Here is a 19,025-nt window from a genome sequence, read left to right as displayed (position 1 = left end):
TTGTTCTCGGTCTTTGTCACCTTACTGTGAGTAATTCCACTTCATATTATTTTGAGAGAATAACAAGGAGCCCTCATGCTTGAAACAGTTTCCATAGCTTCACTCATTCTGTATATTTAAGAAAAAAAAATCCTTCTCAAAGTTCATGTCTTCTTAGGCAAGTAGTAACTCTGTTCTGTATGTTACTCTGTCCAAAATGTTACTTAAATTCCTCAGGCAAAATCAAACCAGTTCTGTGTTTGGCAAACACAGTGATAGAAATTTCTCCTCTATTTGTGCATGTTACATAAAATACAAAACAAGGAAAACGTTACCAAGTGATTCTTTCTGCCTGTTCTCTGCTGGAACTTTATTCCTGCAAATACTTACTCTGGCTCATACAACCCAAGAGGTTTAGCAATGGCTTCTGCCTTTTCCAGGAGAGGAACACTATCAAAATATTTTGGAATATCAACCATCGGGTATGAATTCAGACCTTATTCAACCATGATAATTATGTGCACAGACCTGAAGACATCCTTACATAAACATCCAAAGTGCTTCTCAATCAAATGGAGTTGGGATTCAGATTAATCCTAGAAAAGAAGCCTTAATAAGGTGACTTTGGGTCTCAGCTTCTCACCAAACTAAAACAATTTATGTTTTTAAAGAGAGCTAAGGAAAGCAGGAAGAAGAATGTCTCCCTTTTATTCAAAAGAGGAGCATTAGAGTGTTTGCCAAACACAGTTTCAAGCAGATCTTTTCACAGTGCTGCTGCATAAAACCTGTCTGCCAGACTTCCTTTCTTTCACAGATGAATGTCCAGTCTGAAGATACTTGTTTCTCAAGCAGGTGATCTTCAGATGTGAGAGGCTACTTTGATGTGTTGAGAGAGCTCCAACCCCTTCCAAACTTAATTTTTGTTGCAGCTGTATTTGTGATGAATAATTGATTCACTTAGGCATGGTCTGGGTGAGGAAAGAGCGAGCAAGTATTTGTATTTTCCCCAGCCATCCTGTGCACTGTATAGGATTATTTTTTTCCCATGAGTTTACTTTTTATGAAGTATATTATCAAGCTATGGCAAATACTAAACTTCTCTAATATGCAAAGAGCACGGAAGCTTTGAACAAATCATGCTTTTCTTGCAGTGCTTTGGGAAGATGGTAAACTAGGATAAAGCAATGATAAAAAAGCAGAACTTGTATCTCAGTGCTTGGGGCTTGTGGAATATTTTATCCACCACTGCCCAGTAAAAGCTAAGATACTACTGTGCAAGGAGGAGCACTGTATTTGTAACAGTCTGAACGTGTAATCCTGTTCAAAAGTAGCCTGAGTCAGACCCACTTAAACACAAACATCATCCTGTTGTAGTCTTACTCACAGGGTACTAACCCGGATCCAGTGTGAACACAGGTGACTGCCAGCACCAGAGGGTGAAGTCTCACCTTGATTTTGAACTAAGTCCTACTTTTAAATGCTGCTAAGTGTACTCAGTTTATCAGCACTAATTAGGATTTTAATGCATCTTTCCAGATTGCAGAAGAAGCCTACAGGAATAACACTGCCTCCACCTATCCTCAGCCCAAGGACCTTGAAGCCTTCATCCGCTCTCAGGTGTACAGCACTGATTACAACAGCTTTGTGGCTGACTCCTACACCTGGCCTGAAGAGGCCATGAAAGTGAAACTGTAAATATTTAATGAAGAATGAACAAATCATCTGCAGTTAAAAAGCATTAAAATATTAAGGTTGTTTCTGCCTAGGAAGACTAAGAATAGCTAATTTTTTAAGATGCAGAAAACTTTTTCTAAATCATAGTATTTGGTTAGAAACTCAGATCAAGAAATCATGAATTATACATCAGAAAATAAATATTAATCTGAAAAATATATTTGCATTGTTTGGTTATTTTGATTCTTACTTTGAGATCTCCTATGCTACAGTTTGACAGATCTTTTTGAAAGAAGTGGTTGTATCCTGAGTCAAGAGTTTTGTCACAACATCAGTGGGAACTTAAGCAGATAAAAGGACACTTAAAAATGCATGTGATGTTTTATCTGTTACAGGTCATAGTGTAATATGCATAATTTGTGAACCTACTATTTAAAAAAACCCCAAGTTTTAAACAACCACAAGGTTAGAATATTTTATTCCAGAGAAAATCCTTACTGGTCACTCTTGTGTGGAGTAATGAAATGAAAATTTTCTAAAAGAACCAAACCTGCAGAACCTTTTGTTCACATTGAATTAGAACATTTTAACATTACTAACAATAACATTTAACATTACTAACATTTAACATTAGCTAAGGTAATGTCCTGTATGAGATCAAGGATTTCATTCCCCCACCAAGATAACCACTGTTTTGATCCATTGCAAATGTTTGGCCTAATTGCTTGAGCTCCGTGTTACTGACAAAAAGGGAGTATGAAAATGCCAGGAATAGACTTTGAGGAATCATTAGTTGTTAAACAATTACCACTCTAAGAAAAATGTAATATATTTTCTGAATGGTTCTGGAAACAAAGTGTACTTGAACATTTTTTCTACTATTTCTTTCTAATCTTTACTAGAGATTATCTCTAGAAAACCAAATACTAATTTTGTCTAGCCCCTCAACTCTGTCACAGCTGCAGATTACAGGTCCCAAACTCAGAAAGAAAGGCACTTTCTCCCTCACTGCCTAATGGGAACGTGTAAACATTTTTTGCCTCACTGTGCTTTTGGCAGAAGTTATGATCACACAAACAGTACACCTACCACAGTGAAGGAAAATACATTAATCATATTCTGAGCAACCAGAAATACTCTGCATTTCAATGTATTGCTATTGTGAGAAGGGTATTAAAACACTTCCTTGTGTTTCATTGGAAATAAAATAATATCTGTTACTTGTGTTGTCATCAGCTGAGTGTGCTGAAACACAGTCTTTAAACAGCTGCTGTTGAGTGCCTGGGTGTTGGAGCCGATCAGCCAGACCTCTGCAGCTCAGCAGTAAGTCTGCTTTTATTGCTTGGTACCCATTTTCACATTAAGGCACTCAGGCACAAAGTGGGAGGTGGTGGGCTGGTGGTCCTTCAAGACACAGCTGCTGGGGACTTTCCAGTAGCATTCTTCAACTACATACTGTATTGATGACCTTTAAATATGATCATGCATTATAAACAGGAACACTCACTATCCACATCCGCACTCAGCACGCTTCCCCGCAGGAAAACGCTGCCTAATGAACCATTAATAGCACTGCCTCTTGCAAGCTGCTGGAAAATTCAATACTAATTTGACATAGAAAGGATTCTTCAAGTTATTTGTATTTTTATGTAATATTAAATACATATATATATAGGGGTTTTTTGCTATTTTCTGTATTTTACATGTATTTCCTTATGTAATGTAGGGGTGAAAACTAAACTTTATCTCATCTGACCCATTTTCATTTCCAAGGTGTTTGGTCTAACAGTGTAAACATAAAATGCCATGAGTTGAGCAGATGAAAAATTGTTATTAACATAACCGGACAGATGCTTTGCCACATGACATCCTTGTCTTCTCTCATGGAAGAGACATGGATTTGATGGATGAACCACTTGGTGGGTAAGGATGGTCACAAAGAGTTGTAGTCAATGGCTCGATGTCCAAGTGGAGACCAATGAGAGTGACATCCCTCAGGGGTTGGGGTTAACATCATTGTCGATGACACGGACAGTGGGAACAAGTGCACCCTCAGCAAGTTAGCTGATGGCACCAAGCTACATGGAGCAGTCAACACACTGGGGGGAAGGGATGTTATCCAGAGGGACCTGGAGAAGTGGGTCTGTGCAAGCCTCATGGTGTTCAACGCCAAGTGCAAGGTCCTGCACCTGGGTCAGGGCAATCCCAAGCACAAACACAGACTGGGAGGAGAATGGATTGAAAGCAACCCTGAGGAGGATTTGGGGGTATTGGTAGACAAGAAGCTCAACATGAGCCACCAATGAGCACTTGAAGCCAAGAAAGCCAACTGTATCCTAGGCTGCATCAAAAGCAGCATGACCAGCAGGCTGAGGGCGGTGATTCTTACCCTGTCTCACTTTTGTGAGACGTAAACGGGCCACTGCATCCAGCTCTGGGACACAAACATAGTAGGGACATGGACCTGTTGGAGCAAATCCAGAGGAGGGCCACAAAAATGATCAGAGGGCTGGAGCATCTCTCCTATGACAACTGGGTGAGAGAATTGGGATTTTTCAGCCTGGAGAAGAGAAGGCTTTGGAAAGATCTTATGGCGCTTTCCAGTACGTGAAGGGAGCCTACAAGAAGGCTGGAAAGGGACTTTTTTTACAAGCGCATGTAGTGACAGGACAAGGGGGGAATATTTTAAACTGAAAGAGAGTAGGTTTAGATGAGATGTTGGGAAGAAATTCACACAGCACAGTATGGATGAGGAGACAGAAGTGTATAATTCCTAACACCCTGCGGAATGTTTATCACTTTGCAAGTGCGTTGAGGCATGGCTCATAGAGACAAATGCCAGTTTTAAAGTCTTAAAAAATCACTGAACACGTCTCAAAAATATGTGACGATTCAGCACAGAAGCTGAGATTAACTACTTGAACCATTCATCTCAGATGTTAAAGTTTCCCTTTTCACAATAGCTGTAAGGCACAATATTTCAGTGTTAGCAACATCTCCCGCTCTCCAAAATTAGAACTCTTTATACAGTTTCTCTCAATTGTCTGAAAGTTTGCCTTCAACACCAAATAAAATTTGAAAAATGTGTCCACTTTGGTGCTGTTTCAGGAATTCTAGAAACTGGCCAAGATCCATGTGATAGTCATTCCTCAGGCCATAATCACCATGTGCTTGAAACTGCAGGTCTTCAAAACCATGAAAGAGACGAAGATTATCAATGCTTCCCTCCGTTTCCATATTCTCCACATGCTTGCATGAAATATGCTTCCAGTTGGGATATCTAATATCACGCCAGAACTCTTCACAGTTTTCTTGGAGTCCCTCCACACAGATGACACCAGGTTTCCCAGTTAGGCAGAAGCCAGTCAGATTTAATTTCTTTGCACAGTCAAAAATCTTTTTCCTCAGTTCCTGCCTGTATATGTGATGGCTGTAGATCCACATGCGATGCAGCATTTCCTTAACCCTGACTTCTTTTGAAGCACACTCAGACGAGGTCTTACTGTTTTCCAAGAAAGGCAGGCTGTTGTCCTTCACCCACTGCACAGCCTCACAAACACACAGATCTCCTGAATCCAGAGAGCTGATGTGAGACGCGAGATGAGTATTGAGCTGCAACTGCTGCTGTCTGTGCAGAGCATCTGATCTGGCAAAGAGCTGAGGAGCTACCTGAGGATACATACGAGGAAGGAGAACCTGCAATTCCACCTTTGCCTTAAAAACAGAAGACACAGAGAGACAGAAAATTAATTCTTCCGCAACTGAAGACATGCTAGATTCTTTTTCCCTGTCAGAGGCAGATTATGAGGAGATGTAATTAAGATTGCAGCATCCTAATGACTGGGATTATTTCCACTTCCCTTTTGTCCCAATAATCCATTGTTATTCTGTTCATTTTCTTCTGTTGCATTATGCTGTCACTTTCACAACACTTCCCATGTCATCCAGGCTGCTTTTGTGCTGTTCACAGAACTAATGCTATGGCTTGGGAGAAGGTACACAGTTACCCTCGAGGGATATTTCTAGCTCAGTGTTGCTACAGTGATGAACTGTTGGAGTCAAGGGATTTTGAGAATCTTATCCCTTACCAAATACACATGATTAATGAACTGAGCCCAGCTGCTGTAAAAGAAGGCCAAGAGTTACATGAAACAGTGTTTTTGATTGTACCTACTATAGAGAGACACATGGCAGGGGTGTTGGAAGTAGATGATCTTTCAGGTTGCTCCCAACCCAAACCATTCTATGATTTGGTGCATTACCATTATTTTAAGCAAGTATTCACCGTACAGAGGAATCAGGATTATAGGGGATAAAAAGATTTATGTACTTTTCAAGTCAGGGAGACCTCTAGACTATCTTATCTGATCTCCCATGAACACTGGGCTGTTGAATTTCTCTTGATTATTCCTACAGTGCCTTCAAATGGAGCACCACAGTTCTTTGGCAGCTGAACCCTGCCTCTAGTCTAGTCCAAGAGCAGGAAAGGATTTATGGATTTATACATCCTGAGTGCTTCAAGCTCCTGTAGACTATTAGGGGGTACTCACTACAGTGTACAATCACATGATTAGTCCTGCAGAGAGAAGCAAATCATGAAATGACTAATTATCTTTCCAAGTTCCTTGACAATCTGCTATGGAAAAAACCCCACTACTCCTACACAAGCCCTCCCTACATGGCTCATAAAACTTTTCTCTGAAGGTCAGTGAAAGGGTGCATTTTAGAAAGATACCTAAGCTTGTACCTTAAGTTTCAAAACAATTTTGAGGCCACCTCATTACCCAGTAAATTGTTCTAAGGCTTAATTACCTTCATTCCAAGGAAAATGGTTTTTAGGCTGAGTTTGTCTGTTCTCAATTTCTAGTCACTGCATTTGTATGCACTCAGACCTGTGTTCCCTGTGCAAGTATTTACATCAAGTAGTTCAATCCCTTTCTTCAATCAGCTGAACTATTCTAACTCGTTATACTGTGAGTTTGGTTTCTCTGCTCAAAGGCTGGTTTTGTTTTAGTCTTCATGTGACTCCTGTTAGTTGCATTCTGCCATCTGGGGCTATTTTTACGTTACTGTATTTCTAATGCAGATCAGTGTTAGCAGCAGCCATGATTTTCTGTTATTCTTGACATTTCAAAAAGCAAACAAAAATGAGGTGGCTTTTTTACCCCCGTTTTTCTGGGCAGTTTTCAAGTGTGTGCAGAAGGAGTAAAGACAACACCACCCATGAACAGCTCTCCTTGGCAGCTCTCACCTTCGCCTCCCCTACATCAAGAACGATGCGATATTCCAGCTATGGGGGCAGGGCTCCGTCAGCGTTCCTCAGGTAGCGCTGGATGCTGGGCACGGCATCCTTATCCAGACTGAACTCCCCTCTTTTGGGAAACATCGAAAGCAGCATTTCCACTTCCAGCAGCTGGAGCTCCAGGCATTCTTTTACCGTGACTGCCATTGCACTGCCCTCCATGCACGCCTGGAACGAGAGGGCTGGAGTCAAACCCCGGGGTTTGGTGAGGTTTAGCACCACAAGGAAGCCCCAGGATTCTTTAAGGGCAGAATTTAGTTAAACACGGCTGGACACACAGCACTCAGCAGCCGGGCCCTCACAGCCCCACACCGGGCAGGGCTGGGCAGGCGGAGCCTTGCGGGCCCTGCCGGGCTCAGAGATGGAAGAGAGCACGGAATGGAGCCCCGTGTTGATGTGCGTGGGCAGTGATACATTATTTGCGTTATTTATCAGCAGATACACCCCGTGTTGTCAGGGGGTCGTGGGTCAACCCCAGCCGGCAGCCAAGCCCCCCCCACACAGCCGCCTCTCCCGCCCGGGGATCGGGGAGAGAATCGGGAGGGTAAAACGCAGAAAGTTCGCGGGCTGAGATAGAGACAGTTCCATAGGGAAAGCAAAAGCCAGGCACACAAGCAAAGCAAGGAATGAATTCAGTGCTTCCCCTGGGCAGGCGGGTGTTCAGCCATCTCCAGGAGAGCAGGGCCCCATCACACCTAACGGTGACTTGGGAAGACAAACGCCATCACTGCAAACGTTGGCCCCATTCCTCCTTCTTCCCCTGCCTTCTATACTGAGCATGATGCCACATGGTCTGGAATGTCCCTTTGGTCAGTCTGGGTCACCTGTCCTGGCTGTGTCTCCTCCCAACCTCCCAAGCACCCCCAGGCTCCTCCCCAGCGTGGCAGTACGAAAATCAGAAAAGGCCTTGGCTCTGTGTAAGCCCTGCTCAGCAATAACAAAAACATCTCTATATCATCAACCCTGTGTTCAGCACAAATCCAAACCACAGCCCCCTACCAGCCACTGCGAAGAAAATTAACTCCGCCCCAGCCAAAAGCAGCGCACTGGGAGGGCAACTTTGGAACGGGAGCGTGATGTCAGCGAAGCTGTGCGAGAAAGGCTGTCCCAGCCCGCGCCGGACACGCCCGGGCCGCTCCCGCCGCCGCCACGCCCGGACCTTCCGCCGGATGCTGGCGCGGCCTGGGCGGGGCGGGGCCTGCGCGGCCGCGGCTCCGGGCGGGGGCGGGGCCCGGGCGCCACGCGACGGTCGATGCCCCGCCCGCCGCCGGTCATTGGTCGGTCCCGCCGCCTGTGGGCGTGGCCGCGCCGGCTCCGTGCGGGGCGCGCGGCGGCGGCTCCGGGGGGGTTCCGTCCATCCCGCCCCGTCCATCCCGTCCCGTCCCGCCCCGTCCACCCCATCCCGTCCCGTCCCGTCCCGTCCCGTCCCAGCCGGCGCGTCCGGACGCCATCGCCGCGGGGTCCCGAGGGAATCAGCCGTGCAGGCGGCGGCTGCTGGCCTGGTGTCCGTCTCCCGGTCCGCACGGAGCTGCCGCCCGGGAGGAACATCCCGGGAGCACCGCTGGGGGTTTCCCTGCAAAGGCTTAGGGAGGCAGGACACGCTGCTCTTGGGCTCGGAAATCAGTGCAAGCAGCCGCGGCCGAACGCACTGGGCAGCTGATGTCACGGTGAGAAACGGGAAGCTCCCGCTGCGGGAACTTGTTAGGATCCCTGGATCCAGCCGACTGGGAATCGTGGCTCTCCTTGCCTCATCCGTGCATGATCTGCTTATATCTGATCACGCTCTGTTTATCCAGTGCGCTCCAGGGAGTGTAGAGACTCCTTCGCTGTGGTCGTGGTCCCCGCTGCGGTCCCGCCAAGAGATGGATGGGAGCGGCTAAAAGTCCCCGCCGGCTTCAGAACGTGAAACTGGTTACAGTGACTTGTCTTCTCTCACTTCCATTTGTGCTTCCTTCTCTAGAAATGGATTCTGAGGCCCTCAGAAAGTACTCGGCATTGCACCCCAAGCCTGCCGGGCTGACCCTGCAGTATGGCACCGCTGGATTCCGCACCAAGGCCGAGCAGCTGGACCACATCATGTTCCGCATGGGCCTCCTGGCAGTCCTCAGGTCCAAAGCCGTGACAGCGACCATTGGCATCATGGTTACAGCGTCCCACAACCCTGAAGTAAGAACAGCCCTTTCCTTAAACGTGTGACCGGTTTGGTGGAATGATGTGAAGTGTTTTGGTAGAAGGGTGGAAAGATGTGATGAATTTGTTGGAATCAAAGCTCATCATAGCATTGAGAGACCAGATCCTGGAGATACTTGGACCTGCTTAAAGCATTTAGCCTGCTCCCTATAAATACAATCTCTGATCTATCTGAAGTTACCTTTTTCCCTGTACACACAAGTGGGATTTTTTCTCATGTGGAAATGGTGTAATGCAGAAAACATTTCATCCTGCAACGTAACTTTCTAATGTTGGGAAGCTAGGAGTAACCTTGAGAAGAGAGGAACCTTTGAGTAAAATCTGTATGTTTTAAAAATAAACATGCAAATGCAGGGATTACAAATCAGGCATTTAGACTTCTGCTGCTGTGGAGCATTGCAGGTTATTAGAATCTCCCCTTATGTCATTTTAATGTCAAATGTGTTTCATACCGAAATTATGAGGGAGAAAGAGTTGGTTACTTAATAAGCTGGTTATCGTACTTTTTTGGGGGCTTGTTGGAGGTTTAATTAAACAGCTAAGTTTATTGCATCCCAGAATTTCTCTACTTTTAAAGAAACAGTATGACTGAGCCATGTGTGGGCTGTCTTCAAAGAGGTTTTATTAGTTCCCCACTTTTAGACATACTTTGTTCTTTTGTTTTTCTACTAAGGAAGACAATGGTGTAAAGCTGGTTGATCCTCTTGGAGAAATGCTGCACCCTTCCTGGGAAGAGTATGCCACACAACTAGCAAATGCAGAGGAGCAAGAATTACAGAAAGTGATAACTGAGATCTGCCAAAAAGCAGCAGTGAACCTGCACAAAGATGCCTCGGTTTTTATTGGTAGAGACACCAGGTAGTTACAAAAGGCTGTAGATGTATCCTGCTCCTATGGAAGTGCCAGTGCTGTGTTCATGCTTTTGGGATGTTTTACTCTCTGGAGCCAGATTATGTTTTGTTTGTGGCTGAATTTATGATAACGGCAATAAGCAAAACTTCTTCAATGCTGTTGCTATGTTAGCTTCCATGATAGCTACAAGAACTTCCTAGCACTGCTTCTGAACAGGATGCTTTATTGTGGTGTGGGGTGGGGAATTGTGTGGGTACTCTGTGATGTCCACCTGTGTCCAGCACTTTACGTGTGTTTGCAATCCCCGGGGGTGTTGGCTTTCAAACTTCGTTGGGAATTGCCTACAACAGAAAAAGGTATAGATTTCTTCACAGTGAGTCTAAATCTGCTGGTAGGAAGCTTGTTGAGTCTTCTACACGGGCTTCCTTCCCAAGTCCATAGATAAATGCCTTTGCCAAGGTTATCAGCTGTACTTGTTTTCCAGGCCAAGCAGCAAGAAGCTGTCCCAGTCAGTAATAGATGGTGTCCACGTTCTAGGTGGTCAGTACCACGGTAGGTTGCACTTCTGCAATTCTAATCTCATTTCAAGTTTTTTTAATGCAAATATGACTCTTTTATGTAGCCCTAAAGCAATAGCCTAGACATTTCCATTCTTGCTTGTAACAATCTTATTTCAGGGTAGTTGTATGGCTTTAATACAAGGGGGGCAGGGGAAGGTTACATTTTCATAAGAGAACTTGAAAAATTTCATTGTGTTTCCTGCACTGCATTTGTCTGTTTACTGTACAACTTTTAAGCAGCAATTAATTTGCAATTCTATTTCTGAATATTGTGCCTTTTGTTTCACACTAGATTATGGTCTGGTGACAACACCACAGCTCCATTACATGGTCTGCTGTCAAAACACCCAAGGGCAGTATGGGAAAGCAACACTGGAAGGTTATTATGAAAAACTATCCAAAGCTTTTATGGAACTGATAAAACAGGTGAATAGTGGGTGTTGTCTTCTTTGTGCAAATGTACAAAATTAATTAATCTCTTTTGTTTGTTAGCCTCTTAAGGCCTGAAGTTTTTAATTCAGCATGCTCTAGGTGTGGTTTCTCTAGGGTTAGAGTTCACTTTGCCCCTTCTTCCCTTGCGCTAAGTCTCACTGCTCTGGAGAGAGTCAGAGGCACCTGAAGATTGACTGTGCCAATGGAATAGGAGCCCTGAAACTATCAGAAATGAAGCCCTACTTTCCACAAGAGGTGCTAATTCACATATATAATGATGGAACCAAGGAGAAACTCAATCACTTATGTGGTGCAGATTTTGTGAAAGTTCACCAGAAACCACCTGGCGGTATGTAGTCTGTGATTTTATGTTGCTTTATCTCATCTCCAGGTCTGAAAGTGCAGGGTCTAGCAAGGGTGCACATTTTTGGGGAAGTAGACTCCCTGTTCCTTACTAAGTGACTGCATGAATGGTTCTCCTTGTGCAATGGAAAGAGGGAATAGCATGGCCAGATTTGGCATATCTCTAGTTTATGTTGCTCTAAACTGCTTGGAAGTGCACAGTATCTCTCTGACTGGCTGAAATATGTTTGACGGTCTCTTCTGAATGTTAAGGTGGCAGAGTCCAAAGATCAGTCAGGACTGGATTAATGTTATTTATTTTATGAAGAAACACTTTTCCGGGTTCCTGCAGAAGGGCTGGGTTAATTAACAGCTTGGTGCCAGCAGCTGACTCATTGACATAAACCAGTGAGGAAATTATTCCAATCAATTTTTTGAGAAGTGTATAAAAGAAAACCCCTGAACTGGGAGAGCAGGCTGGTTTGGATATGAGATTATTTGAGACTAAACTGAGTTCTCCATTGGACAGCTGCCCTCTCACTGCAACTGCTGGCCAAATCTGAACACCAAGATATGGTGTTGTTTCTCCTTCCCACACTGCTTGTGTACTGGAGAAATGCAGTGCTGGGAGCAGCACAGGGGCAGTACCTGCTGGGGATGCATGCTTGTGCCTCACGTCTGGATCCTGGCTTTAACTGTGCCTGAGTAGAGTCATTTGTATGCAGACCTGTGCTCTGAAAAGAAAATATGTTTTCCTAATCACTCACTGAAATAAATTACTTGATTTTGTTTCTTTTCCTGACTTTAACTTGCATTTGTAACTCTGTGCACTAGGGCTGGACATGAAGCCCAATGAGAGATGCTGCTCATTTGATGGTGATGCAGATAGAATTGTTTATTACTATAAGGACACGGCTGGCCATTTTCACCTGATCGATGGAGATAAAATAGCAACTTTAATTAGTATCTTCCTAAAAGAACTTCTTGCCAAGGTAACTCTAACATATGAAATGAATGCTGGCATTTTAATTTTTAAAGTATGATATAGGCTAAGGAAGCTGTGTTGGTTGATACGTGGTCTCTCTACATCTACCTAAAGTGTACCAGCTTTAAAAAGAGATCAATCCTGTACCTCACTGCTGTGGCCAAAAAGGGGTTTGGAAAGTCTAAGCTTGAAGGGCTGCTTCATCCAGACCCAAGAAAAATCAGTATGGGATATATAAAGGTTGAACAGAACTCATGTTGTTTTTAAACATACAGAAGTTCTCAGTGAGCTGGTGCCTCCCTCTGATGCCCAGGAGTTTTAAGTGTACATTTAACAGTTCTGATTATCCTTCCATTTATCCTCCTCATTTGGCTCTGTGCCTCTTGGACAGTAAAACTTGGCTTATTGGTTTGCTCAGGTGAAACAGAGCTTCAAGATGGCAGTGGTACAAACAGCATATGCCAATGGGAATTCCACACGCTACCTCCAGGAAACACTGAAGGTATTCTCCATGTTTTTCCTAGGTAGTTTACATTTGTTTATTTTAAAAGTAAATGCTACTGTAATATGATTGCTAGGAAAATTAAAATCAAGAAAAAATAAATTACTCTTTCAAACCTCCAGTAGTAACAAAATTCTTGGTGGCAAAGGAGACACAAGAGAGCAAAGCTTAAAAAATTATAGTCAGCTTTTATTAATTTAAAAAATGTTTAACAAAATCCCTTTATATTTCTCAAACAAATGGAGGACTTTATAACTTTGCAACCAAGTGAGTCAGTAAAGGCTCCTCGATACTGTGACAGTGATTGTTTCATTTTCTGCAGCAAGCTAAATGTTCAGGAATTGAGAGACAGTACTATTTCTGTTTGTATGTGAATCTAGTGTGTTCCCTCAAGCTATAAACGAAATTGGATTTTCCAAGGTTTGGAGTTTTTGTCTTTATTTCTTTAATTAGCCTTTATTTACACAGGAATAAATGAAATCTTTTTTAATTGGGTCTGCAGAAATAGTGGAGCATTCTAGCTCTGGGGCCTCAGCGGCCATGAGACATGGGTTAGTTTGCAACAGTCCACTCAGTTGGCTGCTCAGTTCTGCCTTCTGAGGAGAGTCTGTAACCTTGTCATTCTCTGCACACCCTTGGGCTGCAGGTACCTGTGCACTGTGTCAAAACAGGAGTGAAACACTTGCACCACAAGGCCCAGGAGTTTGATGTGGGTGTTTATTTTGAGGCAAATGGACATGGCACAGTAAGTATGAGCATGTAATACATATGATCAGCCACTGTGTACAAAATTTTAGTTGAATTAGCCAGAGAAGGAGGTCTTTTCACTCTCTACCTAATTTTATAAACGACTTTTTCTCGTTTGAAAACAGACTTGTTTACTCCTGTCTTTATCACAGCATTGCCACCAGCTCCTCTGTGCTTTATGGGGGGATGGGAATTCATGGTAGCAAACATTAATGATGGCTATTTGGGTTTAGATGGTAAAAGTTTTTTCCTCACTACTGCACAGATCCTGGTTTCATCTTGACAAGCTGTCATCTTTTTCCTCTAGGTATTGTTTAGTAAAGCTGCTGAAACTAAAATACGACAACTGGTGAAAGAGGAGAAAGATGATGAAAAAAGAGAAGCAGCAAAGATGCTTGAAAACATGATTGACCTGATTAATCAGGTAAAAACAGAGAGAACTGAATCATGGTGTTGGCAGGGTTAGCCTGTTTGTGAGCTCCTGTCAGGCTGCTGCTGAGCGCTGCTGGAAGATTACTGATCAAATGCTGCCTCCCTGTCTTCACTGTGGACTGCTGCAGTGTTTTTCCCTCCCTATTGGCAGACTGTGGGCGATGCTGTCTCAGACATGCTGGTTATTGAAGCAATCCTGGCTCTGAAGGGTCTGACTGTGCAGCAGTGGGACGCTCTCTACACCGACCTTCCCAATCGGCTGCTCAAGGTCCAGGTGCGTTACCAGCCACGCTGGCTCAGGCTACAACAGCCTCTGGGGGCCCTGCTCACAGCATCTTTTGCCTGCACATATTCTGATAAGCTTTATTTTAAAGCTGAAACAGACCATTAAAGGGCAGAAGTAGGGCAAAGAAGCTGGGAAAAAACACAGAGGAGGGACCAGAATTTCACTTGGACTAAAATAGAAATATGACTTGAAAAAATGATGAAATAATAGCCAGCTGTGTTAAATGTAAAAATCTGACCAAAACTCTTCAAATTTTAACTTAAGAAGAAATTTTAACTTTCAAATTAGGAAAATCCTGCTTTTCTAAGGCCCCTGCCTGCTGGACAGCTGGATTTTTCTTGCTGTGCCACTTTGTATAACTTGAATGTTACATAATGTTTCTTGCTTCTGTATGCTTTCCAACATTCAGACAAAGCTTGAGCAGAAGGTGCCATGTGGCAGCATTCCATTAGACACAGTAAGGAAGCTCTGGGCTCTAAACAAACCAGAGGAAAGAGTTTAAGTTTCTATCTACTGGGGGAAGCTGTAGCTTCACTTCAATCTGACCAAGGAGGCATGTTCAGAACTGACCCTTTTTTTCAAACTGAGCAGCTGAGGCCTCTCAGGACTTGGTTAATAGATGCTGAGCAGGGATCCTGGGGACCCCAAGGGTTTGAGTAGTCCTTTATTAGCTCCCAGACTGAACTCTTCTCCAGGCAGCACAACATATCCAACCCTGAATTTCTGCCTTATCCTGTTTCTGATGCCACAGGTCGCAGACAGGCGTGTTATTGACACAACAGACGCAGAAAGGCGAGCACTGACACCCCCAGGGCTACAGGAGAAAATTGATGCCCTTGTGAAGAAGTACAAACTGTCAAGGGCATTTGTCCGTCCATCAGGAACAGAGGACGTTGTCAGAATCTATGCTGAAGCAGACACACAGGTCAGAGCTTAAACAACTCGTTTATGAGTGGGCTTGTTCATGTTAAACAATCTTCTGCTTAGCGGGGGGTGATGAAGGAAGTCTGTTTCCATACTTGTCATTTAATCACACTTAACTGCTAAATTTGGAAAAAAAGAGTGATCACAAAAAATCACTTTGGATTTTCTTTTATTTAGAAAAGCAATGTTTAATGTTCTCAATGTTCATCTTCAAAAGGAAAATATAAATGTTTATAAAGGCAGATTTAACACCAGATGATTTTGAAAAGACAAGCAGCCTTTGGAGAGCTCAGGGTTAAAAAGAAAATTACCAAAGCAGCCCCTAACTACACAATTTCATAAGAGGCAAAATAGAAAAAAAATTCTGGCTGCTGTTAAGTTAGCCCAGCTCTGAACTTAAAGGCAACAGCAAAAGTGGTCTTGCTCTCCCCACTTCACATGCTCCTACCTGCTGCTCTCTGCCAGTATGATGGCAATGGCTGATGGAGCAATATAGGGAACACAGCATTTGCAGGAAAATGCTTGCCTTAATATCACATATTTGCTCTATTCTTCTCATGCTGACAGCAGCATAACTAACTTTTCCAACATTCCACAGGAGAATGCAGATGCCCTCGCCCATGAAGTGAGCCTGGCTGTTTTCCACCTCGCTGGTGGAAAAGGAGCACCACCCCAGCCTATATAACGAATGGCAGTTAAAGCACACAACTTCCCTTATCTTTTAATATTACCTTTTTTACCATGTGCTGCTGTACACATAGCCAACACTTCCTGGGAGTAGCAAGGATTGATCAGAGCTGAGTGGAATATTCCTCCGCTTATTCTTAACCTCCTTTAGCAACTTACCTCTTAATGAGATGCTCTTGCTGTTGAATGTTGCCCTCCCCGAGTTTGTCTAACTTCTTGACAGGCCATGGCCGTGTCCAGAAGGAATTCTGCCCCTCCCTGCCCCAGCTTCGTTCATCATCACATTGTGCCTGAAATCCAGCTCCCCCTTCCCTCAGAGCACTGGCCATGGCTGCATGACCTGAGCTCTGCTGTGACTATGCTCACAGTGGCTGCAGTGCAATGGCTGCTGCAGGAACATCATCCCCACTTCCCCCAGTAGCCCAGTCGTCTGTGGGCAAACAGTGTAAGACAGAGGCTGTCACTAGACTTCAGATTCACTTCACCTCATTTTGAGGGGGAAACAATATAATGAAAAAGAATATTTGCTAATAATAATTATTTCAATTTTATCTTCATTAGATACTTTATGAGATTATTTAGAAAGTGATTTGTAGTAATAGAATTTATAATCACACTTGAGAGGGAAGGGACAGAGACAATTTTGTCTTCTGTGGCCTTAACTGCTCCCCAGCTCCATGAAGGGGGCTGGGCCAACAGAATGCAATGTTTTATACACACCAGTATCCTCCTTGGCATACTTTGGTTCAGGGTGTCTACCTCTGACAAACAGTTCATTGTAGTCCTGTATTAACTCCAGCCATAATATAATTCTACAGGTTATTAAATAAGCACAAGTTTCAATAGATTAAAAAAAAAAAAAAAAAAAGAAGACAAAAATAAACTGGAAACAAATTGAAAAAATGTGCACCTTGTATTTTTTTTTCATTTTTTTTTAAAGACAGAACTCAAGACAACAAAACATTTACTGTAAATAGTAGGCACCATAATCAATATGAGCCACCAATATTTAAACTTGATTCAGGCCACATCCAGAGCTTCTCTTATTTACAAATATTTAACTTAAATACAACATTAAGTATTCATTACATACAAAATAAGAAAAGAATACTATACAACTGGGAAAGATACAGTATTTCATTTAAATAGTTACACTACATATAGGCTGAGTAGTACCGGTTTGGTTCATGATTTTATGACGCCTTCAAGAAAATCTTTCTCAACCATTTCTTCTATCTTCTGTCTTGCTTTGCTGGAGAAGGTCTTGTGGTTCTCCATTTTTATGTCCTTACTTGGAAAACAGTTTGGGTAAAGGACAGGGCTCCCTGAGTGTCCAACACATCTGCTTGTGACTTTGCTGTTAAAAACTTGGCTGAGTACATTGAAGAAAGGCAAAAGCTGCTCAATGCTGCGAACGGTGTAGATGGTTAAAAGCAAGTGACCTGGTTCCCAGCTTAATGTTTTCCCTGAGCCATCCTCCTCCGGGTTTTTCTGCAAATACAGAGACATGGGAAATAATACAGGACAAAACAGGAAAAGCACAGGTAAAAACAAAAGACTAATGTACAATATAGTACTTTTCTAAAGCCAAAAAAAATTTGTCCTATCCACAAAACACACAAATGCTGAAGTGTAGCTTCCAAAGCAAGTCCTCTGCTCCCCCTCACCATGCCCTGCAGAGGCAGTGGCTAGCAGTGTACAGGTGGCAGTCAGCTGATGCTAATGGAGGAGTTGCAGTGGGTATTCGAGTCCAACATCTCAGCCCAGGGCTGTCCCAATGCAAGGCAGCTGCCAGCATGCAGCGCTGTGGAGCTGCTCCTGGGCAGCACCCCGTGGGACAACACAAATGGCCCAAGCTGGTGACAGCTGGAGGTTGTGAGCCACTTCAGCTGCTTTCCAAAGCAGTTTCCTCTCTGATGACACACACACACTTCACCAGCTGATACCACCACCATCAGTGATGATAAACCCCAGAGGAGGTTAAAATAGATACAAAGCATTTTCACTTTACAGCTTGAGTTCAGACTTTTCGAGAAGAGCAAAAAGCAATGCTGTTTTTAGTATCGCAAATAACACAAATGGACCTTCTGAGAAACACTTGAAGTTGTTTTCAAAGGAAAATGGTTCAGTTACTCATTGTGTATTCTCAGAAAAACTCAATTATGTTCCTTCCATTTCATGGGGGGAATTTCAAAGGAAAGAATTTCGGGAACCCCACAAGCGAAGGCAGCAGTCACACACCAGATGCTCACCAGCAGCAGCACACTGCTGTAACCCTGCTTAGGGCTGCCTTAAATATCTGCATACTGAAAGACCTGAGCACCAACATCCAGGTTCTCATATGGTTCTTCCCTATTTCTGTTATCTGAGTCAAAAACCATACTCAGATCTAGACAGTAAGGTACTATCACCACTGGAAACACCTTGTTTGTACTGTTACTGACAAACCAGTGCAGAGAGTTTGTACCATAAAGTAGAATTCCAGCAATACTGGATTTTATTCTGCAAGGAAGAAGAAAAGAAGCACAAAGGCCTCACCAAGAAGAGCCACCTGTGGATCCACCCTGACCAGCACCTCTGTCCCACTGCCCTGGCAGTGCCCGTGGCGAAGGCAGGGGGTCCACTTGGTAATGAAAGAAGAATGAAGGGGAAAGGACAGCAGTGGGAGCAGAGCATGAGGTAAGGATCACTGACTGCACAGCCTTTGAGCAAATAGATTGTTTTCAAGACATGATACTTAAACAAATACAGTTTTTTCCCTTTAAATTAAGCAACTGTCCTGCAGTTGAGGAGCCTACAGGGCACTATTTCACAAGCCCCAATTAGGTCTAAATTCAATATGAATGTATCTGGTGGCTTGGCTCCCTGCCACAGGAGATCACTATTTTAGCTTTACAAGTCTTCTAAAAGAAAGGGTCACACTGAACCACAGCAAAGGGAAGACTAAATTTCCAACACAGAATGAGTTGTTGATGCCTCCTTCTTTAAATGAGGCTACTGATTTTTAGAGTTTCTCCTTAAGAAACTTCTCATTGTATTCACAGGGAAGTTTCTTCCATACTATTTCTGTACCATGCTTAGCATTACCCAGCGGGGAGCAGGGAGTGCCCCCAGCACGCAGCAAGTGTCTG

The 19,025-nt window shown here is 43.6% G+C and overlaps 4 protein-coding genes across 9 annotated transcripts in view; 2 read left to right on the top strand and 2 right to left on the bottom strand.

The window, feature by feature from the left end:
* ME1 (malic enzyme 1) overlaps positions 1-1,873 on the top strand; it is a 159,258-nt gene extending 157,385 nt beyond the window's left edge. Inside the window, 1 exon segment of the mRNA XM_032104927.1 lies at positions 1,516-1,873. Coding sequence (XP_031960818.1) covers positions 1,516-1,674 — 159 coding nt within the window. The 3' untranslated portion in view covers positions 1,675-1,873.
* A 2,527-nt stretch (positions 1,874-4,400) lies between these two features.
* Positions 4,401-7,910, bottom strand: RWDD2A (RWD domain containing 2A). Its single transcript, XM_032104925.1, is given in 3 exon segments — positions 4,401-5,367; positions 6,905-7,123; positions 7,651-7,910. Coding segments are annotated over 2 exon segments (891 nt in total). The 5' UTR covers positions 7,118-7,123; positions 7,651-7,910; the 3' UTR covers positions 4,401-4,689.
* A 402-nt stretch (positions 7,911-8,312) lies between these two features.
* Positions 8,313-16,797, top strand: PGM3 (phosphoglucomutase 3). The gene is made up of 13 exons (XM_032104924.1): positions 8,313-8,622; positions 8,916-9,121; positions 9,819-10,003; positions 10,482-10,549; positions 10,850-10,983; positions 11,143-11,338; positions 12,166-12,323; positions 12,735-12,818; positions 13,465-13,563; positions 13,873-13,989; positions 14,149-14,271; positions 15,035-15,208; positions 15,806-16,797. Exons 2-13 carry the CDS (start codon positions 8,918-8,920, stop codon positions 15,890-15,892), a joined length of 1,629 nt encoding a protein of 542 aa, XP_031960815.1. The 5' UTR covers positions 8,313-8,622; positions 8,916-8,917; the 3' UTR covers positions 15,893-16,797.
* DOP1A (DOP1 leucine zipper like protein A) overlaps positions 15,360-19,025 on the bottom strand; it is a 61,990-nt gene continuing 58,324 nt past the window's right edge. For 3 of the 6 annotated variants that reach the window (XM_032104917.1, XM_032104920.1, XM_032104923.1), the window contains one exon: positions 15,360-17,385. In XM_032104917.1, the coding sequence (XP_031960808.1) occupies positions 17,080-17,385 (306 nt within the window). In that variant the 3' untranslated portion in view covers positions 15,360-17,079. The remainder of the gene's footprint in view (positions 17,386-19,025) is intronic. The other 3 variants (XM_032104919.1, XM_032104918.1, XM_032104922.1) reach the window with 1 other exon arrangement.

This window comes from Corvus moneduloides, chromosome 3 (assembly GCF_009650955.1).
Source record: "Corvus moneduloides isolate bCorMon1 chromosome 3, bCorMon1.pri, whole genome shotgun sequence".
Lineage (NCBI taxonomy): Eukaryota > Metazoa > Chordata > Aves > Passeriformes > Corvidae > Corvus > Corvus moneduloides.
This window is presented reverse-complemented; position numbering and strand designations above follow the sequence as displayed.

What these genes read in the sequence shown, in the direction of transcription:
- PGM3 (XM_032104924.1), top strand. Translation starts at nt 8,918, where the DNA reads ATGGATTCTGAGGCCCTCAGAAAGTACTCGGCATTGCACCCCAAGCCT. An exon ending in TCTAGGTGGTCAGTACCACG is followed by an intron (nt 10,550 to 10,849) that starts GTAGGTTGCACT and finishes GTTTCACACTAG; the next exon opens with ATTATGGTCTGGTGACAACA. An exon ending in ATGCTGAAGCAGACACACAG is followed by an intron (nt 15,209 to 15,805) that starts GTCAGAGCTTAA and finishes AACATTCCACAG; the next exon opens with GAGAATGCAGATGCCCTCGC.